Source organism: Sminthopsis crassicaudata, chromosome 5 (assembly GCF_048593235.1).
Source record: "Sminthopsis crassicaudata isolate SCR6 chromosome 5, ASM4859323v1, whole genome shotgun sequence".
Lineage (NCBI taxonomy): Eukaryota > Metazoa > Chordata > Mammalia > Dasyuromorphia > Dasyuridae > Sminthopsis > Sminthopsis crassicaudata.
The window spans coordinates 270,499,542-270,523,240 of record NC_133621.1 but is presented as its reverse complement, the minus strand read 5'-3'; the positions used below and the strand labels follow the sequence as shown (position 1 = coordinate 270,523,240).

General features: G+C 32.8%; 1 protein-coding gene and 1 long non-coding RNA gene across 12 annotated transcripts in view; one reads left to right on the top strand and one right to left on the bottom strand.

The window, feature by feature from the left end:
• LOC141544640 (ankyrin repeat domain-containing protein 26-like) overlaps positions 1–23,699 on the top strand; it is a 64,210-nt gene that overhangs the window by 18,246 nt on the left and 22,265 nt on the right. For 8 of the 11 annotated variants that reach the window (XR_012482723.1, XR_012482724.1, XM_074271038.1 and 5 more), the window contains 7 exons: positions 438–554; positions 2,979–3,095; positions 5,537–5,677; positions 7,867–7,949; positions 9,612–9,705; positions 21,738–21,980; positions 23,230–23,300. Coding sequence is in view for 9 of the 11 variants with exons in the window: in XM_074271038.1 (XP_074127139.1) it covers positions 438–554; positions 2,979–3,095; positions 5,537–5,677; positions 7,867–7,949; positions 9,612–9,705; positions 21,738–21,980; positions 23,230–23,300 (866 nt within the window). In the remaining 2 variants the exon portion in view is untranslated. The remainder of the gene's footprint in view (positions 1–437; positions 555–2,978; positions 3,096–5,536; positions 5,678–7,866; positions 7,950–9,611; positions 9,706–21,737; positions 21,981–23,229; positions 23,301–23,699) is intronic. The other 3 variants (XM_074271037.1, XM_074271034.1, XM_074271036.1) reach the window with 3 other exon arrangements.
• Positions 23,179–23,699, bottom strand: part of LOC141544642 (uncharacterized) — a 26,009-nt gene continuing 25,488 nt past the window's right edge. The window contains exon 4 of the long non-coding RNA XR_012482726.1: positions 23,179–23,336. This is a non-coding gene — a long non-coding RNA (uncharacterized LOC141544642). The remainder of the gene's footprint in view (positions 23,337–23,699) is intronic.

Below are 23,699 nucleotides of genomic sequence, written 5' to 3'. Positions count from 1 at the left end.
TACCTCTACCATTCCCCCACCTTCCATGTGAATTGCATATGAAAAAGTTTATCTCCTACATGGCTTTGGAGGTGTTTTATTTCTGAAGACAGAATGAAAGTAATGGTTTATGATGAGCAAGAAAAGAGGATAGCATTTGGCCCATGCTTGAATGAAAGATGTGTGATATAGGGAAAATAATTTTTTGTTCTACGAACCAAGTTCCAATCCTTTTCTTGATGACTATTTTTATGACAGCTTACTTAACCTCTTTGGGTCTTAACTTTCCTCAAACTGCAAAATGAGGTGATTGCATTAAAAGTCCCTAAGACATTTACTAAAACCATGCTATGATAATCATAAATATATTCAGGCAAGTAAAAGCATATTAATTTCATAGAAGATAAAGGTGCTATATAAAATCAGTAATAGAAATTCTACATACATATTTCTATCAGGATACAATAAGAAAGCTACGAGAAAAAATGGCAGATTCCCAAAAAAACCAACTCACAACTTCACAAGAGATTCAGTCACAACAAAGTGATTTATTCTTGATGCAAAAACAACATAAAGTATGTATGCAACAAATCCATAATTTCTCATTGTTTAATAGAACATTTTCAGTATAATACTTTTTTTAACCAATAGTATAATACATTTTCTGATAATTGTGCCTGTCATTTAAACTAACAGAACGAGACCTATAACATCTACCATTTGTACCCCTTAATACCATTTTTATATTGGGATAATTATATTTACTCATAATATCCTTACAGAAGGAATGATATGTTGTGTGTTTTTTCCTGAGTATTAAGTATATCATACTTTAACTATGTTCTTATGTATGTATGTTTGTGTGTGTGTATAGATAAGTGGATCTATACACAGACACACACACACAGGCTACTTGGTGGAAATATGAATAGAACTTTGCATTTAAAGTTGGAAAGATCTAGGTTCAAAAGTGGCCTGAGACAATATAGGGAAGTTACTTTATCTTTCTTAGCTTCTTTAACTGTACAATGTGTATAATCAAAGCATCTACCTCCCAGAATAGTTGTGAGAATCCAATGAGAAAAGAATTCTAAAGCTCTTAGCACAGTGCCTGATGCATAGTGGATACTTAGGGAATGCTTGTTTCTCTGCTCCAGAAACATAAAAGTCAATATTTTCAGTTATATATAAAAGTAATCATTGTCTCTTATATTTTGAGTAACATCTCTGAATGTTGTGAACCAGTTCCCTTACTTGCTTAACTTCAGTATAACGGTTTTTACTAAGAACTGGTTTATTGCTAGTTTCTTTTTTTTCAAAACTTATTCATTCGTATTTGTATGCTAGAGAAATATTTCTGGTTTTCAGAAATCAACATTGGAATGGAATAAATTTTGTTTCCCAAATCAATTTTTTCCTCTATCACTCAATTCTCTTTATTTCCCTCCCATTCTGTTTGGACCATATTGATGCAAATATTAACTTTTTAAAAAGCCTTTGTGTTGAGACTGACATCAAGGAGCTAGATGTGCACTGAACTTGATAAGGAATCCCAGGGAAGCCATCAATCTGTGTCTATATGAATGAACTCAGTAAAATGCATTCAGAGCAAACTGGCACCTTCTCTTCCCTTTCTTCTTTCCCTGATTAGGGTAGTGACTAAGCTATATTAGAACTGGGTAAAAATTGTGTTTCTTTTTTCTTTAATTAATGAATGTCAGTTCTGTGAATTATACTATGAAAGGATCTGATTAGGTTAACAAGTATATGGGAAAGCCATGCTCTCTTGTCTTTGAAGAATTTGCAGTTTCACTGAGAAGTCAATGCAAAATAGGGAAAATTTCTTTACAATACAAGGTATCATGGAAACAAGCACCAAAGGACTTGTGTTATAAGTAAAGTAAGCATTTATTTAAGAGAGCAAGAGTGAAGGACACACAGAGAGAGAGAGAGAGAAAGAGAAGGTGGAGGGGGAGAAGGAGGAATGGAGGGCAGGAGAGAGGGAGGCAGAGAGGCAGAAAGAAAGATCACTGTGCTTTTACCTTAGATCAGGTGATACTTAATCTAGTCTTCTTCCCAACATGAAAAAAAAATAGCCATCACAAAATTTCTAAGTTAACACCTCTGGTGAAAGAGCAATTGCCAAATAGCTCAATTTAATAACATATTTTAGATAATTGCATAAATATAATTTGTCAAAAATTTACATCATAAAGTTACTTTTCCAAAGATTATTTTTCTCTAAAACATGTATTTGTCTTTTGAGCAGCAATTTCACTATGTAGCTTGATAATCAACAAGCATAACCTTGATCATTTTACACAAGACATCTCTGGTGTAGTGTATTGGTTTGGAACTGAGAAAATTAGAAAATTCATTCTCTGTAATTTTCTAGCTAGAAGACCCTTAAAAACTTTCTCCAGGGGAAACTATGAGAGGAAAGAAAATTCACATTCTTCTCATAAATGTTCTTATTCATATAAGGGCAGGTGTAAAGAACTTTTTCTGAAAAATAGAAAGTAAAAAACCTAATGTTTCTATCAGTTATAAGAAATTATATAGTCTACCTTTACCATTCTCCGACCTTCCATGTGAATTGCACATGAAAAAGCTTATCTCTTACATGGCTTTGGAGGTGTTTTATTTCTGAAGACAGAATGAAAGTAATGGTTTGTGATGAGCAAGGAAGAGGATAGCATTTGGCCCATGCTTGAATGAAAGATGTGTGATATAGGGAAAATAATTTTTTGTTCTACGAACCAAGTTCCAATCCTTTTCTTGATGACTATTTTTATGACAGCTTACTTAACCTCTTTGGGTCTTAACTTTCCTCAAACTGCATAATGAGGTGATTGCATTAAAAGTCCCAAGACATTTCCTAAAACCATGCTATGATAATCATAAATATATTCAGGCAAGTAAAAGCATATTTATTTCATAGAAGCTAATGGTGCTATATAAAATCAGTAATAGAAATTCTACATACATATTTCTATCAGGATACAACAAGAAAGCTACGAGAAAAAATTGCAGATTGCGAAAAAAACCCACTCAGGATTTCACAAGAGATTCAGTCACATCAAAGAGATTTATTCTTGATGCAAAAACAACATAAAGTATGTCTGCAACAAATCCATAATTTCTCATTGATTAATGGAACGTTTTCAGTATAATACTTTTTTTAACCAATAGTATAATACATTTTCTGATAATTGCGCCTGTCATTTAAACTAACAGAACGAGATCTATAACACCTACCTTTTGTGCCCCTTAATATCATTTTATATTGGGATAATTATATTTACTCATAATATCCTTACAGAAGGAATGATATGTTGTGGTTTTTTTCCTGAGTATTAAGTATATCATAATTTAACTATGTTCTTATGTATGTATGTTTGTGTGTGTGTATAGATAAGTGGATTTATACACACACACACACTCACACACACACACACACACACACAGGCTACTTGGTGGAAATATGAATAGAACTTTGCATCTAAAGTTGGAAAGATCTAGGTTCAAAAGTGGCCTCAGACAATATAGGGAAGTTACTTTATCTTTCTTAGCTTCTTTAACTGTACAATGTGTATAATCATAGCATCTACCTCGCAGAATAGTTGTGAGAATCCAATGAGAAAAGAATTCTAAAGCTCTTAGCACAGTGCCTGATGCATAGTGGATACTTAGGGAATGCTTGTTTCTCTGCTCCAGAAACATAAAAGTCAATATTTTCAGTTATATATAAAAGTAATCATTGTCTCTTATATTTTGAGTAACATCTCTTAATGTTGAGAACCAGTTCCCTTACTTGCTTAACTTCAGTATAACGGTTTTTACTAAGAACTGGTTTATTGCTAGTTTCATTTTTTTCAAAACTTATTCTTTCGTATTTGTATGCTAGAGATATATTTCTGGTTTTCAGAAATCAACATTGGAATGGAATAAATTTTGTTTCCCAAATCAATTTTTTCCTCTATCATTCAATTCCCTTTATTTCCCTCCCATTCTGTTTGGACCATATTGATGCAAATATTAACTTTTTAAAAAGCTTTTCTGTTGAGACTGTCATCAAGGAGCTAGATGTGCACTGAACTTGATAAGGAATCCCAGGGAAGCAATCAATCTGTGTCTATATGAATGAACTCAGTAAAATGCATTCAGAGCAAACTGGCACCTTCTCTTCCCTTTCTTCTTTCCCTGATTAGGGTAGTAACTAAGCTATATTAGAACTGGGTAAAAATTGTGTTTCTTTTTTCTATAATTAATGAATGTCAGTTCTGTGAATTATACTATGACAGGATCTGATTAGATTAACAAGAATATGGGAAAGCCATGCTCTCTTGTCTTTGAAGAATTTTGCAGTTTCACTGAGAAGGCAATGCAAAATAGGGAAAATTTCATTACAATACAAGGTATCATGGAAACAAGCACCAAAGGACTTGTGTTTAGTAAAGTAAGCATTTATTTAAGAGAGCAAGAGTGAAGGACACAGAGAGAGAGAGAGAGAGAGAGGTGAGGGGAGAGGAAGAATGGAGGGGCAGGAGAGAGGGAGAGGACAGAGAGGCAGAAAGAAGATCACTGTGCTTTTACCTTAGATCAGGTGACACTTAATCTAGTCTTTTTCCCAACATGAAAAAAAAATAGCCATCACAAAATTTCTAAGTTAGCACCTCTGCTGAAAGAGCAATTGCCATATAGCTCAATTTAATAACATATTTTAGATAATTGCATAAATATAATTTGTCAAAAATCTACATCAGAAAGTTACTTTTCCAAAGATTATTTTTCTCTAAAACATGTATTTGTCCTTTGAGCAGCAATTTCACTATGTAGCTTTATAATCAACAAGCATAACCTTGATCATTTTACACAAGAAATCTCTGGTGTAGTGTATTGGTTTGGAACTGAGAAAATTAGAAAATTCATTCTCTGTAATTTTCTAGCTAGAAGACCCTTAAAAACTTTCTCCAGGGGAAACTATGAGAGGAAAGAAATTCATCTTCTTCTCATAAATGTTCCTATTCATATAAGGGCAGGTGCAAAGCACTTTTTCTGAAAAATAGAAAGTAAAAACCTAATGTTTCTATCAGATATAAGAAATTATATAGTCTACCTTTACCATTCCCCCACCTTCCATGTGAATTGCACATGAAAAAGTTTATCTCCTCCTACATGGCTTTGGAGGTGTTTTATTTCTGAAGACAGAATGAAAGTAATGGTTTGTGATGAGCAAGGAAGAGGATAACATTTGGCCCATGCTTGAATGAAAGATGTGTGATATAGGGAAAATAATTTTTTGTTCTACGAACCAAGTTCCAATCCTTTTCTTGATGACTATTTTTATGACAGCTTACTTAACCTCTTTGGGTCTTAACTTTCCTCAAACTGCAAAATGAGGTGATTGCATTAAAAGTCCCTAAGACTTTTCCTAAAACCATGCTATGATAATCATAAATATATTCAGGCAAGTAAAAGCATATTTATTTCATAGAAGCTAATGGTGTGCTATATAAAATCAGTAATAGAAATTTTACATACATATTTCTATCAGGATACAACAAGAAAGCTACGAGAAAAAATTGCAGATTCCCAAAAAAACCAACTCACGTCTTTAGAAGAGATTCAGTCACATCAAAGATTTTTATTCTTGAAGCAAAAACTACAGGAAAAGATTGATGAAGACATGCATAAAGTATGTATGCAAAAAATCCATAATTTGTCATTGATTAATGGAACGTTTTCACTATAATACATTTTTAACCAATAGTATAATACATTTTTTGATTATTGTGCCTGTCATTTAAACTAACAGAACGAGATCTATAACACCTACCTTTTGTACCCCTTAATATCATTTTATATTGGGATAATTATATTTAATCATAATATCCTTACAGAAGGAATGATATGGTGTGTTTTTTTTTTCCTGAGTATTAAGTATATCATACTTTAACTATGTTCTTATGTATGTATGTTTGTGTGTGTGTATAGATAAGTGGATCTATACACACACACACACACACACACACACACACACACAGGCTACTTGCTGGAAATATGAATAGAACTTTGCATCTAAAGTTGGAAAGATCTAGGTTCAAAAGTGGCCTCAGACAATATAGGGAAGTTACTTTATCTTTCTTAGCTTCTTTAACTGTACAATGTGTATAATCATAGCATCTACCTCCCAGAATAGTTGTGAGAATCCAATGAGAAAAGAATTCTAAAGCTCTTAGCACAGTGCCTGATGCATAGTAGATACTTAGGGAATGCTTGTTTCTCTGCTCCAGAAACATAAAAGTCAATATTTTCAGTTATATATAAAAGTAATCATTGTCTCTTATATTTTGAGTAACATCTCTTAATGTTGTGAACCAGTTCCCTTACTTGCTTAACTTCTGTATAACGGTTTTTACTAAGAACTGGTTTATTGCTAGTTTCTTTTTTTTTCAAAACTTATTCATTCGTATTTGTATGCTAGAGATATATTTCTGGTTTTCAGAAATCAACATTGGAATGGAATAAATTTTGTTTCCCAAATCAATTTTTTCCTCTATCACTCAATTCCCTTTATATCCCTCCCATTCTGTTTGGACCATATTGATGCAAATATTAACTTTTTAAAAAGCCTTTGTGTTGAGACTGACATCAAGGAGCTAGATGTGCACTGAACTTGATAAGGAATCCCAGGGAAGCCATCAATCTGTGTCTATATGAATGAACTCAGTAAAATGCATTCAGAGCAAACTGGCACCTTTTCTTCCCTTTCTTCTTTCCCTGATTAGGGTAGTAACTAAGCTATATTAGAACTGGGTAAAATTTGTGTTTTTTTTTTCTTTAATTAATGAATGTCAGTTCTGTGAATTATACTATGACAGGTTCTGATTAGGTTCACAAGAATATGGGAAAGCCATGCTCTCTTGTCTTTGAAGAATTTGCAGTTTCACTGAGAAGGCAATGCAAAATAGGGAAAATTTCATTACAATACAAGGTATCATGGAAACAAGCACCAAAGGACTTGTGTTATAAGTAAAGTAAGCATTTATTTAAGAGAGCAAGAGTGAAGGACACAGAGAGAGAGAGAGAGAGAAAGAGAAGGTGGAGGGGGAGAAGGAGGAATGGAGGGCAGGAGAGAGGGAGGCAGACAGAGAGGCAGAAAGAAAGATCACTGTGCTTTTACCTTAGATCAGGTGACACTTAATCTAATCTTCTTCCCAACATGAAAAAAAAATAGCCATCACAAAATTTCTAAGTTAGCACCTCTGGTGAAAGAGCAATTGCCAAATAGCTCAATTTAATAACATATTTTAGATAATTGCATAAATATAATTTGTCAAAAATCTACATCAGAAAGTTACTTTTCCAAAGATTATTTTTCTCTAAAACATGTATTTGTCCTTTGAGCAGCAATTTCACTATGTAGCTTTATAATCAACAAGCATAACCTTGATCATTTTACACAAGACATCTCTGGTGTAGTGTATTGGTTTGGAACTGAGAAAATTAGAAAATTCATTCTCTGTAATTGTCTAGCTAGAAGACCCTTAAAAACTTTCTTAAGGTCATTTACCTCAGACAACTCTTTAGGGTTTCTATTCTAGATGGCTGTGATCTATATTTATGAAGTGCCCTGTGCTACATTTTAGTGCATTTTACATATTGGGTGTATATGCCAAAAAGTGGATTAAATATAGTCACACTTGGAATATAAGAATACATAACTTTGTGTCTATGCAATGGGCTACTGCTTGATGGACTAGTAAAATTTTGTGAAATTTCAATACTTATGTACAGGCATCACTAATTCAGAGTTAAGGATAAGATTGTGATTTAATTTTTAAAGTTGAAAATTTTGAAACATTTTGTTTGGGATTTTTATAGTTCCAGAAATCTCGAGAGGAGGATAAGCAGAATTTTAAGGAGTATCTTCAGTATCTTAAGGAGAGGAAAGATTCTTTACAAAAGTAAGAGTCAAAGCATTTTTATAATTTAGTGTTATGTCTCGTTGCAGAGCAAATCAAAATAATAAATTTACAAAATATATTTGTAATAGAACATAATGCAAATCTACTTTTTTCTAATGGAAAAGAGGAATAATCTGCTTAAGTAGAATTTATTTTGAGATGAATAAATAAATAAATTGTACTCAGCACTGGGAATATAAATATCAAAAGTATCTTGGACTTCAAGTAAAATGTACCTTTTATAAAGTAACTGACACTTTGGTCCTGAGAGTTTTCGGGATGAGAAATGTAGGAAAGTAGATTGGATGACATGTTCCAAAAAATACTGGTGTTCATCTTGGCACTTTATTCAAGTGTTGCACTTTAACCATAATGGAAATCATCAGCAGAATTTCAATGGATAAGCCATATAAATTACTGCTAGAAAATAATTATTTTTCCCATCAAGATCTAGGCTTAAAACAGTGTAATCTAATGTATCCACAACCTGCTTCCAAATCATGGAAATTTTTGTTAGGTTTGAATATCTGACTTCTTATTTGCTGTGTATCATGGGCCAGTCACTTTGTTTCCCACAAAATACTCTCAAAGTATACATTGAAGAACTGCCACAGGTACACACTGAGAGAAGCAGTTTCTTCATGAAGATTTCCCTATTTCAGTCAAAATATTACACCCCTTATTACACCCCCCCAACAAAATGTCCCTTCAAAAAGCATCTTGACTAATTGTGTCTTATGAGGATTTTTCCCCAGAATTATATAATTAGCTTTTTTTTTTCATATCCAGTTGCTAATATAGCATATACTTATGTTAAACTCTTTCTGAAGAATTATCAAAACACAGATTTTCTTTAAAAAAAAAAAGAAAGAAAATTGGCCGACTTTTTGATCTCTAGAAACAATCGTAAGCGAACTAAGTCAAGTGAGAAGAGTTCAAACCTTGAGTCTGTGACTCTGAGTCAAAATCTGAACCTCTCAGTGCTGGTAGGACACTTTGGAAGGCATAAGCTTGCAAGTTTGAATAGGTGGACAATATCTACCTACAACAAGGAAATCACTACTCCCAATCACACGATTTCAGATCATGATCATGTTTGTTTGAGAGTTATCCTAAAAAAAAAAAAAAAAAAAAAAAAAGATATACTTGTCTAGATAATATCATTGTATGATAGGAGATAGGAGTAATTATATGCAAATATAAGTATCTTAGAAGGATTTCTTAAAAGTTTTCCTCATAACTGTGTCCCAGATTCGAAATAGTATCTGTTTTTGATCCCTATGCCTTTGCATAATCCATAATGTGGAATTTACATACACCTCTTGAAATCTCTAGCTCACCCAGTCAAAAAGCTCACCCCAAAAAAAGCCCATAAGTCTCCCATAAGACTTTCTGTGTGTTCTTTTTTTAATTCCTTTCTTCAATTACTTTATATTTATTCCCAGTATCCTGTATTCATTTATTTACCTGTGCATGATGTTCTCATTGGAATAAAATGAAATATTTTAGAAGCCATTTTTTTTTTTTACTTTTCTCTTTAAATCTAACTTCCAGTCTTTGCAAGTAAGGCACTGAAACTTATAAGAAACTGTTAAATTCAATTAACTATAAAAAAGTTCTTCAAAGCTTTGAATTGTTGACAATATATTAACTTTTTTATAGGCTTAAAATGAAAAGTGCCACATTTGAAGATGCAATAAAGCAGCAAATGAACAAAACTGGAAAACTTCCCAAACAGTTTTTGGAATTTCTTATCGTAAGTCAGCTCTGGGATTTAATTTTTCTCATTTGAAAAATAATTTCTTTAAGTGGTAGATTACACTGCTTCAACAATTCTAAGTTGAGGGAAATAGAGTTTCCTATTGTTCTTTTTTTTCCTTTAATAGCTTTTTCACCTTTGCATAATCTTCTACATTTTTCTTCCTCCTCTCCTCTAATACATCAAGCAATCCAATATAAGTGAAACACATGCAATCTTTGTAAACATATTTCCATAGTCTTCATGTTAAGCAAGTAAATCAAATCAAAAGGGAAAAATATGAGAAATAATAAAAATCAACCAAAAAGAGGTGAAAATATTACGGTTTCATCTACATTCAGTGTCCACAGTTTTCTTTTTGTGCTTGTATATCACTTTCCATCACAAGCCTATTGACAATTTCTTGAATCTCTTCATTGTTAAAAAGAACCTAGTCCATCACAGTTGATCATCACATAATTTTCTTGTTAGTGTGTACAATTTTCCCTGGGGGGTTCTTGCTTCACTCAACATCTGTTCATATAAATCTTTCCAGGCTTTTCTAAAATCAACCTGTTCATTATTTATTTATAGAATAATACTCCATTATATTCATATAGCATAATTTATTCACCCATTCCCCAAATGATGGGCATCTACCCAATTTCTAGTTTCTACAAAATTAGAAAAAGGGCTGCTACCATTTTTTTTTGCACAAGCAGATCCTTTCCCCTCTTTTATGATCTCTTTGGGCTACAGATCCCAGCAGAGACACTGCTGAATAAAAGGGAATTTAGAGTTTGATCATTCTTTGGGCATCGTTACAAATTACTCTCAAGAATGGTCAGATCATTTCAAAACCCCACAAACAATGCAATAGTATTCTAGTTTTCCCACATCCTCTTCATCATTTATCATCTTTTCCTGACATCTTAATCAATCTTAACCAAGCACTATGAAATGATACATCAGCATTGCCTTAATTGTATTTCTCTAATCAGTAGTGAAATACAGCATTTTTTTATATGATTAGAAATGACTTGTATTTGTTCAACTGAAAATTGTTCATATCCTTTGATCATTTATCAATTGGGGAATGCTTTATATCCTTATAAATTTGAATTCATCTCTATATATTTTAGAAATGAAGCTTTTATCAAAAACACTGGATAGAAAAATTGTTTCTCAGCTTTTTTTGCCTCCTAAACTTGGCTACATTGGCTTTGTGTGTGGAAAAAACATTATTTTCTTTTTTTTAATGGCAGAATAAAGGCAGGAATTTGTCCAATCGCTTCCCCAGACTTTTCCAAACTCCTTTGAATAATGACTGTAAACAAATCTTAAAGGATTAGACCACCCAAAAAGTAGAACATTTTCCAGCCAAATCCAACTTAGAAGCAAGCTCAGTACAAAAGGTCTGTGATACCAGGGTGGGAGTCCTATAGATTATTCTCATTATTATGGCAGTTACAAAGAGCATATACAGACAGAAAATATGGATGTGAGTTGAAAACTAAGGGATACTATCTTTTTGAAAAAATGATAAATGTAGAGGGAGAAAAGGGAATGGAGAAATGGAATGCTGCCAATTATCTGCCATAAAAAGGAACCAAGTAAAAGCTTTTATAGTGAAAGGGAGGTGAGGGAAGAAAAGGTGAGTGAGTGAACCTTACTTCCATCAGAATTCATTCAAATAGGAAATAACATATCAATAAGAGTATAGAAATCTATTTTACCCTACAGGAAAATAGAAGGGAAAATGGGATATGGGAAAGGGGGAGGATGATAAAAGAGAAGGCATGTTGGGGGAGGGAATGGTCAGTAGCAGGATGCTTTTGATGAGGGACATGGTAAAGGCTAAGGTAAATAAATTAAATGTAAATAAATGGGAGAAAATAGAAACAGCAATTGGAAAAAATTGAAGCAAGCTTCTATGATGAAATAATATTCTCTAGAAAATGATGAGCAGGATGCTCTCAGGAAAAAAAAAAAACAAAAAACAAAACAAAACAAAACAAAACAAACGAACAAAAAAACAAATAAAAAAAAAAACAATCCTGGAAAGTTCACCATGAACAAAATCAAAGTATGCAAATTAATACTATATGTAAATATTCTAGGATGATCAACTAATGATAATGTTATTTTCCTCAGTGGTACAATCATCCACATCTTCCCTGAAGGACTTATGATCAAACTCTTATCCATACTCAGAGAAGGAACTGATGGAGTCTATTTATATATTGAAGCATTCTTTATTACTCTCTTTATCTCTCTCTCTTTTTGTAACTATATTTTTCTTGAGGATTTTTATTTTCATTAGGGTGGGAGATCTATGTTTTTTTTTTCCACAACCTGAATCTTATGGAAAGGTTTTGCATAAATACACATGTGGTTTCTTTATTGTAAGTGGGGATAATCGAGAGAACCTTGAACTCAAAAATATTAAAAACAAATGTAAAAAAAGCTGTATACAATGCAACTGGAGAAAAATTAAAATATGCAAAGATAGGTTCCAACATTCGCTCATAAAAAACCTTGTGTTCAAATTTTTCTCCCTCCCTTTCTTCATTAGCTAACTTAGACAGCAAGTATTCCAATATATGCAAGCATGTACAATTCTTCTCTACATATTTCCACATTTATCAAGGTTGTGCAGATTTAAAAAAAAACTTAACATAATCAAAATTATCCAATTTGCGTTTCAAAATGTGTTCTCCACTTCTCTTTGTCCATCTTTCTCCACAGAGCTGAATATTCCCTATTCTCCTCATTTGCTTATATTATCACCCTTTTTATCTAAATCATGAATACATTTCAGATTCCTTGATATAGAGTGTTAAATATTGGTGAAAACCTAGGTTCTGCCATATTAATTTCCAATTTTGCCAGCAATTTGTGTCAAATAGTGTGTTCTTAATCACTGACTATTTTGTCTTGTGAATTTAACCTCTTACTCTGATCTACTACTCTATTGCTTAGCCTGTAGTAGATGATTTTGAAGATTACTGCTTTAAAACATAGTTTTAGGTGTGATTGATACAGCAAGGCCACATTTCTTTGCATTTTTTTTCACTTTCACTATGTTCTTTGAAATTCTTGATGTTTTGTTCTACCAGGTAAGTTATGTTTTTATTTTTCTAGCTGTATAATTTCTAGGCAGTGTGTATGAGACTGTCTAAGTAAATTATTTTAAGCAGAATTGTCATTTTTATGATATTAGATTGGCCTACTCATGAGCACTTAATATTTTTCGGTTGTTTAGATCTAGTTTTATTTGCATGAAATGTATTTTGTAATTGTGTCCTGGCTTACTTTGCTCCCAAACATTTTATATATAAAATCTGTCTATCTCTTGCTGTTGGGCTTTGTTGGTGACATACAAAAGTTCTGATGATTTATAGGGGTTTATTTTATACCCTGCAACTTTGCTAAAATTGTTAATTGTTCCTAGTGGTTTTTTAGTTGATTTTCTAGGATTCTCTAAATGTACCATCATATTATCTGCAAAGACTGATGATTTTGTTTCCTTGTGAACTACTCTAATTCCTTCAATTTCTTTTCTTACTGTTAAAGCTAACATTTCTAACACAATATTAATAATAATGATGAAAATGGGCAACCTCATTTCACCACTGATCTTATTGGGAATGCTTCTACCTTGTTGAATTATATCTAATACTTTAACTGATTTAACCATTTTAAAGAAAACTCCATTTATTTTTCTGCTCTCCACATAGGGATGGGTGGTGTACTTTGCTCAAGGTTTTTTTGTTTGTTTGTTTTTGTTTTTTAACATCTATTGAGATAACCATCAATAAGATCAATTATGCTGGTAATTTTCCTAGTACAGAACCAGCTCAGCCTTTCTGGTATAAAGCCCAGTTGGTGATAGTGTATTATCCTGATGATAAGTTCTATTAATCTTTTTGCTTCAACATTTATTAGGGAAACTTCTGTAATTTTCTTTTTCTGCTTTGGTTCTTCTCACTTTAGATTTCAGTAACATATTTGTGTCATGGCAAGAAAGTGATAGAACTCTTACTTTCCCTATTTTCCCACATAGTTTGTGGAGTATTGGAATTAATTGTTCTTGAAATGTTTGGTAGAATTTACTTGTAAATCCATCTGGACCTAGAGATTTTTCCTTGGGGAGTCCATTGTTGGTTTATTCAACTTCTTTTTTTCTAAAACGGGACTATGTAAAAGTATTTTATTTCCTCATCTTTTAATCTCTTCTTATTAATGTCTAATCAAGTCATCGTTCCCAAATCTAATATTACAAAATACTTAATATGTGCTTGTTATGTCCCTGTCCAGTTTATCATCATAGATATGTCTCTGTACAGTATATCATAAAGTACTAAAGTGGGTGATGATACAAAAATTAAAAACTAACTAGAATGGTCTGCTCCACATATGCCACAGGCAAAAGTAAAATAGAATGTATGAATGCAGAAATTGTTGTGGCAAGATACCAAATGAAGTAAAATAGATATGAGAAGTGTGGAAAATATTCAGGAAATGGGATCAGGAGTGCAGTAGATAGAATATTATAGTTAGCAAGGAAAGGGGTTTGAACAATGAACAATGAAAAAGACAAGTTCCTGTAGAATTTTAATTTACCAGGGCAATGGGAATATACTATGAGGTGAGAATCGATTGGCTGGCAGGCTAAATCCACAGAAGAGTTTAGGAGACTGAAAGTGGTTAGGGAAAGGGTTATACCCTTGTTAGAGGAAGTATGTAAGTATGTATTGTCCTTCATTTTCAAAAAGTACCCAGACTGCATCACTATGTTAAGAGTCAAGGTACAGTGTGTCTGTCTGTGGCTGATCAGACAAATACAAACTTAGAATACTCTGCCACAATTTAGATACAAATATTCCCTGTGAATATTTGGGGTGGCATCTCTACCTTTGTGCATCTCCCGTGTTTTCTGGGCTAACGCAATTCAACTTTGTTCATAAAACATAGCACCTTCACTGATGAGGGCATGCCTTGCTGTGCAGTTCTGTGCCAGTCTCTCCCATGTCATACAATCAATTTTAAAGTCCTTAAGAGACACCTTAAGAGTGTTCTTATATTGATATTTCTGTCTACCTTGTGAGCACTTCTCCATGAAAGTTCTCCATGTGAGTTCTCCATGAAATAAAAATTTTTGTAAGCATTCATTTGGCATTCAAGCAATGTAGCCATCCCAAAGGAGTTCTGCTTTCTACAGGAGAGTTAGAATGCTTGGCAGGTTATTTTGAGAAAGGACCTCAGTGTAGGGTATTTTATCCTTCTAGGTGATTCCCAGAATCTTCTTAAGGCAATTCAAATGGAAGCAATTCAGTGTCCCCAGAAGGGATTTAGCATCCTATGAGAAGGAGAAAGATTCCATGAAGCATGCATGAGTGAGGTTTGAAAAGAAAGATACCATGAGGTGAAGCATGGCAGGCTAACAGAAAAGAATTTAGGGAAAGAAACTCTACACCACGAGAGCATCTTTTATAGGGGAAATTTAACCTTGAGGGTTTGACATCATAACTTGGCTTCCTGATTGAATACAGTAAATTCAAGTTTGCAAAGACCTCCATCAATGATCTTCCCTAACATTCAATGAATATTACAATTTTAGCTTCAAACTTCTCTGTTACCACAACTAGCTGCCCAGGACTTCATCACTTAAGGACTTTACATCTCCCAGAAAATTCTGGTCTCCAAAGATTTTCTATAAAGGTTTCTCTATTAGAAAAATGTCTTCTTTTACATAATAGAATTCATATAAAAAGAATCTATTGTGTTTGTGTGTGTGTGATTATATTCTATTAAATAGACTTTTTCAAGTATTTGAAAGCATTCACAGGTGGCAAAAATATTAGACATTTTTTTTTCATGAATGAAAGTAATAAAGACACAAAGTTAACTTTGACAGAAAGAAAAAAAATCTAACAGAGAGATCCCAAAGAGAAATAGATGGTTTCAAAGAACTTTTTTTCAGAGTGTTGAAACATTTAGGGGCAGTATTTACAGAGGCTCTCAGAACCACAGAGCTTATGACACTCTGCTTCTATAATCCTAAAGATGAAAAATGTCCCTGAAAAGAATTATTAACAGACAGAAACAACTTGACTTTTCCTCGTTTATCTTTTTTATCTTTTTTCAGTCCCAACCCTACACCAAACACCAAACAGGTTATATTATATATATATATAGACATATATATATATATATATATATATATATATATATATATATATATATATAGACATATATATATATATATATATAGAGAGAGAGAGAGAGAGAGAGAGATACATATATATATATGTATATGTATATATCTATCTATCTATCTATATATGTGTATATATCTATATCTATATCTATATCTATATCTATATCTATATCTATATATATACATATGTAGATATAATCATACAAATACATACACACTAATAGACACAAACACATACCTTCCTTTCATCCCTCTCCTGACAACAAGTAAGCTATAGTTTAAAAAAAGATATATTTATTTCTATATTTCTCTCTATATATACATATATAGATATAGATATAGATATAGATATAGATATAGATATAGATATAGATATATAGATATGTAATCTCCCCACACATATATCCCACATACCCACATATCTTTCCTATCACTGCTGATTCCTTCATTAAATTCTGCTCCATAAGTTGGCTTATTATAATTTAACTCCCCCCACCCAGGGATTCCTTTTTTGTTTTCTTTCCTGGAGTTTTGCTTCCCCATTCACCTACTCCTCCCTGCTTATTTACTTATAGTTTTTGGAGGTACTATATCCTTCATGGTATATATGTAGTATTAACAATTGAATCCATTCCCTAGGTGAATAGATTTTCAGAACTATGAGCCCTTGTCCCTCTAATGCCATCTTCTGCATCTCACTTGTATAATATGGTTACTCTTTTTACCCTTACTCTGCCAATTTTTCTTTTGAGCTACTGATGGAAATCTTAAAAATAAAGTATACATTGTCTGTGTAAAAAAACATAAGCAAATTGTTCATGTTTAAATAGTTTGTCTATGTCAACTTCCTTAAAATTACACTTTGATATTGGCTCTTTCATGTTAAATTTTCTATTAAGTTCAAATGAAGTTGATAAAAAGTTCTGAAAATTTGCAAGTTCCTTCAAATTCTGGGTCTTTTTAAATTGAAAATTGTAAATAAAAAAATTGTAAATTGCTGGATGTGGTATTTTTGGTTTTCTGTAGATATGTTTCCAGTACCTGTGGTCTTTTATTATAGCCATAGATAAATTTTGTACAATTCTAATTTTTGATCCAGATTTTTGTTATTTTTTTCTCATTTCTTGCAAAATTTGCTTTTTGATTTGGCAGTATTAAAAACTGGCAATTATATTCCTACTTATTATCCACAAAGGATTTCTTTGAGGTGGTGATGAGTGGATTTTTTTCTATTTCTACTTTCCCCTCATGTTTTCATCACTCCAAGAAAATTTTCTAGGATTATTTACTGCATTATATTGTGTCAAGGTTCTCTTTTTCATCACAACTTTCTGGCAGTCCAATTATTTTTATACTTTCACTTCTTAATCTATTCTTGGGATCTGTTGTTATGAGATCTTGTTGTTATGTTTCTTATGAGATGTTTCCCATTGTGTTCTATTATCTCATATTTTATATTGTTGTACTGTTTCTTAGTCCCTCATAGCTTCATTGGTTTCCTGTTGCCCAATTATAATTTTTAAAAAAATTTCTTTAATCTTTGAGACAATGTACCTCCTTTGTTAACCGGTTAACTGTTTTTTTTTCATAATCTCCTTGTTTTTCTTGGATGCTTTTCAGTTTTTTATTTTTTATTTTTTTTAAGTTTTTCCTCAATGCCTGTCATTTGAGTTTTGAATTCTTTTTTGAGTTCTTCCATAAATTCTGTTTAGGCAGGAAGGCATTTAAAAAATGAATTCCAGTCTTCCTTGTTCCCATTTTATATATATGTATATGTATATTTTTTTCCCTGAGGCTGGGGTTAAGTGACTTGCCCAGAGTCACACAGCTAGGAAGTGTTAAGTGTCTGAGACCAGATTTGAACTTGGGTCCTCCTGAATTCAAGGCTGGTGCTCTATCCACTGTGTCCCATAATGTATTTCAATGGTGTTTTTTTTTCTTCTTTGCCACTTCTTCTTGTCTTTTTTTTTAATAAGACATATTTTAATAGAAGGTATTAATTTAAGTACCTCCAATCACTGGGTGGGGGATAGTGCCTCAAGCTTCCCTTCAGCTCTCCACTCTGACCAGGAACCTAAAATCAAGAACTCCACCCTCCTGCAAGTGCCTACAGTCAGCAGTGCCCCTACACACCTGCTTCTGCACTCACCAGATGTTGGTTCCTTCTCGCCCAGGGCTGCATCTCAGCTGCACAGCTGGGCCTTGTATTCCTAAACATTCGAGGATCACTCCTGAACTCCAACCCCCACTCCACAAGAGGAGTCAATACATTTGGGCAGGTCAAAACAATGGGGCAGGTGAAAGTGACCATAGTTCCAGCTGAGACATTAGCCACACAAGCTGCTAGCCTGAGGGATCCCCACTGGATGTTCCTGAGTATTTAGCCTTGAGATGGTTGCACTTCTGATATGTTAATCCTGGCCCAAAGTCCTCCTTTAGATCTTGTCCTGTTGTATCAAGAGAGGAACTCTGTTCTGTCCCCAAGTCAGCTTGGGTTTTCACAAGTCTATGTTTGCTCTGAGGCAAAGATTTGTCTTATTTGTGGGGTAAATTAGGCCTTGAAATTTACCATCCTACTTTGCCATCTTCCCAGAATGCTCCCCCCAAAAATTTGAAAAGAGCATTGCTTTAAGAGATTTTTAAAAGAATATAGAACAAATAAAGCAACAGTTTGATTGCAGGGTGATTACTACTAAGAGTAAGAAACTTCATTACTTTACATAGATTTTAGAGTTAACAACTTATTGTATGAAAACACTATGTTAATTTGTTTCAGACGGAAGGGCTGACCTACTTGGAAGATTCTTATTTCATTTCACCAATAAATGGTTTAAAATCTTTCCAATATAGTATTCTGCATATATTGCTTTTCTATTTTAGGGAAGGAAAGATTTTCCTCCTGCTGAAAGAATAACAAATAAATGAATACATGTAGAGATACTGCTTTTTTTTAAGATGCTAGATTTTGATAATATTGAAACATTTCCCCAACTCTGATATTTTACATCACCAGAAGATGGAGGAAAGACCTAAAGAGCTTTTGAAAAATATAAGTGGTGAAATGAGCTAACATTTGCAAATTGGTGCTATGTATGTATTATATAGTAGTAATGCTATACATGTGAATTCTGAAACTCTTTCCTTCTCAGGAAATGTTAAAATGCTCAATTTAGGACCTTAGATTCTCAGACTGTCTTGTTTATGATAGTTAAGGCAGCTTGGTTGGGCCCAGACTGCTTTAATTAGTATCTTTAAGATACCTATGATGGAAACTTGCCAGACAGTTTGATAAAGCCCTGATGGGAATCATGTTTTCCCAGAATATCTTTAAGAGTCCCAATATCTCAATATATAACTTTTATCTTCCCAACTCTTCTGTATTACTTGTCCTCCTTCCCTGAGAAAACCCAAGTTTATATTTACTCTTTGAAAGTTGTGCTTATTGTCCAGATCTGCTCATAGGAGAGCTACAGGTGTCAGCCCCCTGTCCTGATTCATAAACAAGGAGGGGATAGGAGGGACTCAGCAGAGTTTAATCTATTCAGGATTACATCAGGGTTAATATACCTAAAGTTTACCTATTCCGTTACAAATGCCTAAGTGTTCAGTTAGATTCTTGCTACATCTAAATTAGAACAGTAATCAAGGCATCATGTACAAAAGTATTCAGATAGCAGGTAACAGATAATAGAATGTCTGGCTGATGTCCTCCAGACACATTTCTTAGAAGTCTGTAATCATGCCTTCCTCCAAAGATTCCTGATACTAGTAATCAGCAAGGTTAGACATGTCTCCTGACTTCTCTCTATCCACCAGCAGGAGGGATAGAGAAGCTGAGCCAGACTGTTGAGGGCGGTAGCCCCTTTGGTATTCTTTGTTTGATCTCCAACTCCATTTGGAACTTGGACTTTGATGTGGTCAAACCAGTTTGGGCTATCTGAACTGGTTGGAGTTTTATAGCCCCCCCATTCTAATCTGCTCAAACAGACCAAATGTCACAGCAGGGCAAGAGACTTCTGTCTCTACTCAAAAGATTACAAGAGAATCCTTATCTTATCTACATCACTCTCCTGAACCTCCTTAGATCAATGCATTTGAATAATTATGCTTTGTATAAAAAAGGGAACCCAAAAATCTATTCTTTGCAAACTGGCCTTGTACCTTGCAGCCATTTTGCCCACCGACTCTCCGGTGTTTCTATTCTAATAAATAAAGACTTTGTTTCTACACAGCCTTGAGTAGCAAAAGTCATTTGCTAACGGACCGCCTGTTGGGACTTTGGGAAGGAGAAAGAGATTATTAGACCTCCTGAAAAAAAATGACCCATCTCGGTTTGGACCCTCAGTTTACTCCTCATCAAGACTAGATTCCCAAAAGTACTCCATGGAGAAAAGGGTCTTATACCTTAACATTCCATGGCCCTCAACACTTATAAAGATTTCTGCTAAGTCCTTTTTAGGAGTAAGCCAGCTAGGAGATAGGCTCTCCCTCCCTCTTTGCAACTTCCTTTTACTGATCTTTCTCCTTAATATAGCTGACTCTGGTTAGACTGCTAAATTCCTCTATGGAGTTAGCCTGCCATTCAATGGTCTACTGAAGGCTCCTAGAATATTCCTTTAATGGTTTCTTCCAAATACTAAACTTTTTTTTTACTAACTCTATTGCTGTCCCTAATTTATTTAGATTTACCCCGCTTGGTGCCTATTTTAGGACTTCATTCTATCTTTAAATTCTCCTCATAAATAAAGATACCTTTTGGCAAAGAGAATGCCCTTATGCATTTTTCACATGTATCTTGGATTTTGTATGTAAAATTAAGAGTTGCTACACTCACCCCATCATGTTTTAAAAAATGACAAGTGACTAAAAACATTTTATTTTACTGTCATTCATTTACTATCCTGCAGCTTTCATCAATATTTATCAAACAGAATTGGCTTCTTAACATGCATAGATTGGCCTCTTTAGAACTCAGTAATGTCATGCTTTTTTTGTATACATATTTCAGTCAGTCCTGTAATCCCTGGGACTCAAGCAAAACAGGTAGCTATCCTGCTAAGTTTATTGCTTTACATTCTTGAGCCACTTGAGGAAAATGAAGAGGGCAGCTCCACACTAAAACCCATATAGATATAGATATAGATATAGATATAGATATAGATATAGATATAGATATAGATATAGATATTACTACTATATGATATTTAATATAAAAATGTTATATGTAGTATAAAATAAGGCACTATTACAAGAGTTTTCTAGATGAAACTATTTTCTCAGGTACTGCAGTTGCACATCTGATGTTGGTGTCATTCTAATTAGTCTAAATTTATTTGCTTTTCCAATCAAGTCTATAACCCTTAGAATCAGTCTTCTTGTTAGAATAATAAAAAAGGAATGACATTTCTTTGCAGATTCCTTTTAAGATCTAATGTAGCTTTAGGCCTAAGATAACTTAAAAAGGATTTGTTGATATCCACCTTCTGTGAATTGGCTTGGTATCTACTCACTGTACTTACAGCTGGAGAGAAAAGACATATAACTCAGAAAAAAAACTATAGAATAAAGTAGTAAATGTGGATTATTCCAACTTTATACAAAAGCTAGTAATGTAATTTTGTGGTTTCTTCTTTCAATCCTATTTTTGTTTTGAATTTCTTAATTTGCTTTAATAATCATTTTAGGAAATATATTTTATAGTTGTTAGATAACAATAATGAAACATTTTCTTACAGCTTACAATTAAAATAATTTAATTTTAATGTTAAATTATTATTTAAGTTGAAAGATTTTTACTTCTATATTTTGCTAAACTTATACTTTATAGAAATATGAGGAAGAGCTTCACCAACAATTGGATGCACAAAATTCAATAAATAGACATATAGAATCTATAAATAGATATCTTCAAGAAGAAATAATAGAAACTTTGAAACAGAATGATGACAGGCTGGATCTTGAGCATCATTTAGAAATACCTATGGAACAAATACAATATGGACCAAAGATTAAAGAAAAAGTGAAGAAAGAGACTGAAGAACAAGTGAAAAAAATAAATCCATTATTAAAGGTTATTTAATTTATCACTTTTATATTTTTAAAATATTAACATGTAAATGCAGATTTCCCCCTATTCTAAATTCAGAATCTTTTTCTTTAGAATTTTCCCCTCTGCCTTTTACTCTCCTTAAGCTTGGTATCAACTTAAAAAACAAAACAAAACAAAACAAAAAAAAAAAAGAAAAGAAAAAGAGGAAAAGAAAATATTGCCTTCTGATGTGAATTCTGAAAATAGATTATTCTCTTCCCTTGTCAGAAAAATGTCAAAGTTTTTTTGTTTCCCAGATAGTTTTATGACCATAGTTAAGGCAACCATAATGTGCTTAGATTACTTTGTTAGTATCTTTAAGATACCTATGATAGGAACCCAATCTTTCTCAGACTGTCTTTTCTACTATGTTCAAGTCAATCTCCACACCATAAAGTTTCTGCCTTTATGTTCCCTCTTTCCCTGATGTGATGTGAACCTGAATCCTTTCCTGAACTAAACTACATATGAGGTACTCTCTACCTCATAGCATCTTCCCTCTATTGGTTCTTTCCTCCTACGTAAGTGTGATTTTTAATAGAAAAATTATATTTCCCCTTGTTAATTAATACAATAAATAGCATAATATTGGAAACTATGAAGGATGTCCAGCCATGGTTGCTCTATGTAATAAACAAAACTTTTATTTTAAAGTTTTCATATAATCATTCATGTTTCAACTCTCTCTCCCAAATCTATTCTGTTTACCACTCAAGGTGCCTATATAACATTTTTGAAATCATAAGCAAAAATAACCATATATACTCTCAAGTGTTTTTTTTAATAATTGGTACAATATTCAATTAAAAAAAAAGGTGAGTCGTTTTAGTTTTTGTGTGTTTTTCAACCAAAATTTGAATTGGAAGAAAACATTTTGAAAGGGTCTGGAGGTAATTTTTTTCAAAATTTTATTTGATATGTTTATAATAATCTAAGAAGACAAAACTGAAGGATGAGAACTAGTGAACTAATCTCCAATTGAAATAGAGTTGTTTTTTTTATTGTTGTTGTTTTTATTTGTTTTTCTCCAATTGAAATGCAATTCAGCTGATATTGATCATGACTCATTTCAAAGTTAGAATCTACTTTTTTGCAATTTAGAAGTGCCCTCTTAATCACTGTCTGAAATTAAAATGAAAGCTAACAGAATATGACAACAAAAGTCTTATAATTTTCAGGATGGAGTCAAACATATTTGTGAACTTTATTCTTTGTTTTCCATTTGGTTTAGATTCAACAACTGAAAGCTAAATTCCGCAAAAGAAACACCGTACATGAAGAGTTGGAGGCAGAGCAAGAGAGGTACAGAAAATTCTTTTCTCAAGAATACAGGTACACCTAAACACAGACAGGAAGAAAAAATCATATAAATTTACATTGCTTTTGAAGATTTCCATTTGGAATATAACAAAGCATTAAGGATCATATCTATGACCTCAATGGAAAATGTGGGTTAACTGGGTGATTATACATATATAAATATATATAAATACATATACATATATTAATGTCAACTAGAAGACTAGTCAACTAGAAATAATTCAATTATGTAAAAAACACTTTTATAACATATAATTATAAAAAACTTTTATAACATAATCTCATTGTTTTCAGAGTCAAGAAACTTTTTAAGGAAAAATCACAATTATGACAGTATTTTTAAAAAATCCAAACATTAAGAAAATTACTACCCATTTATGT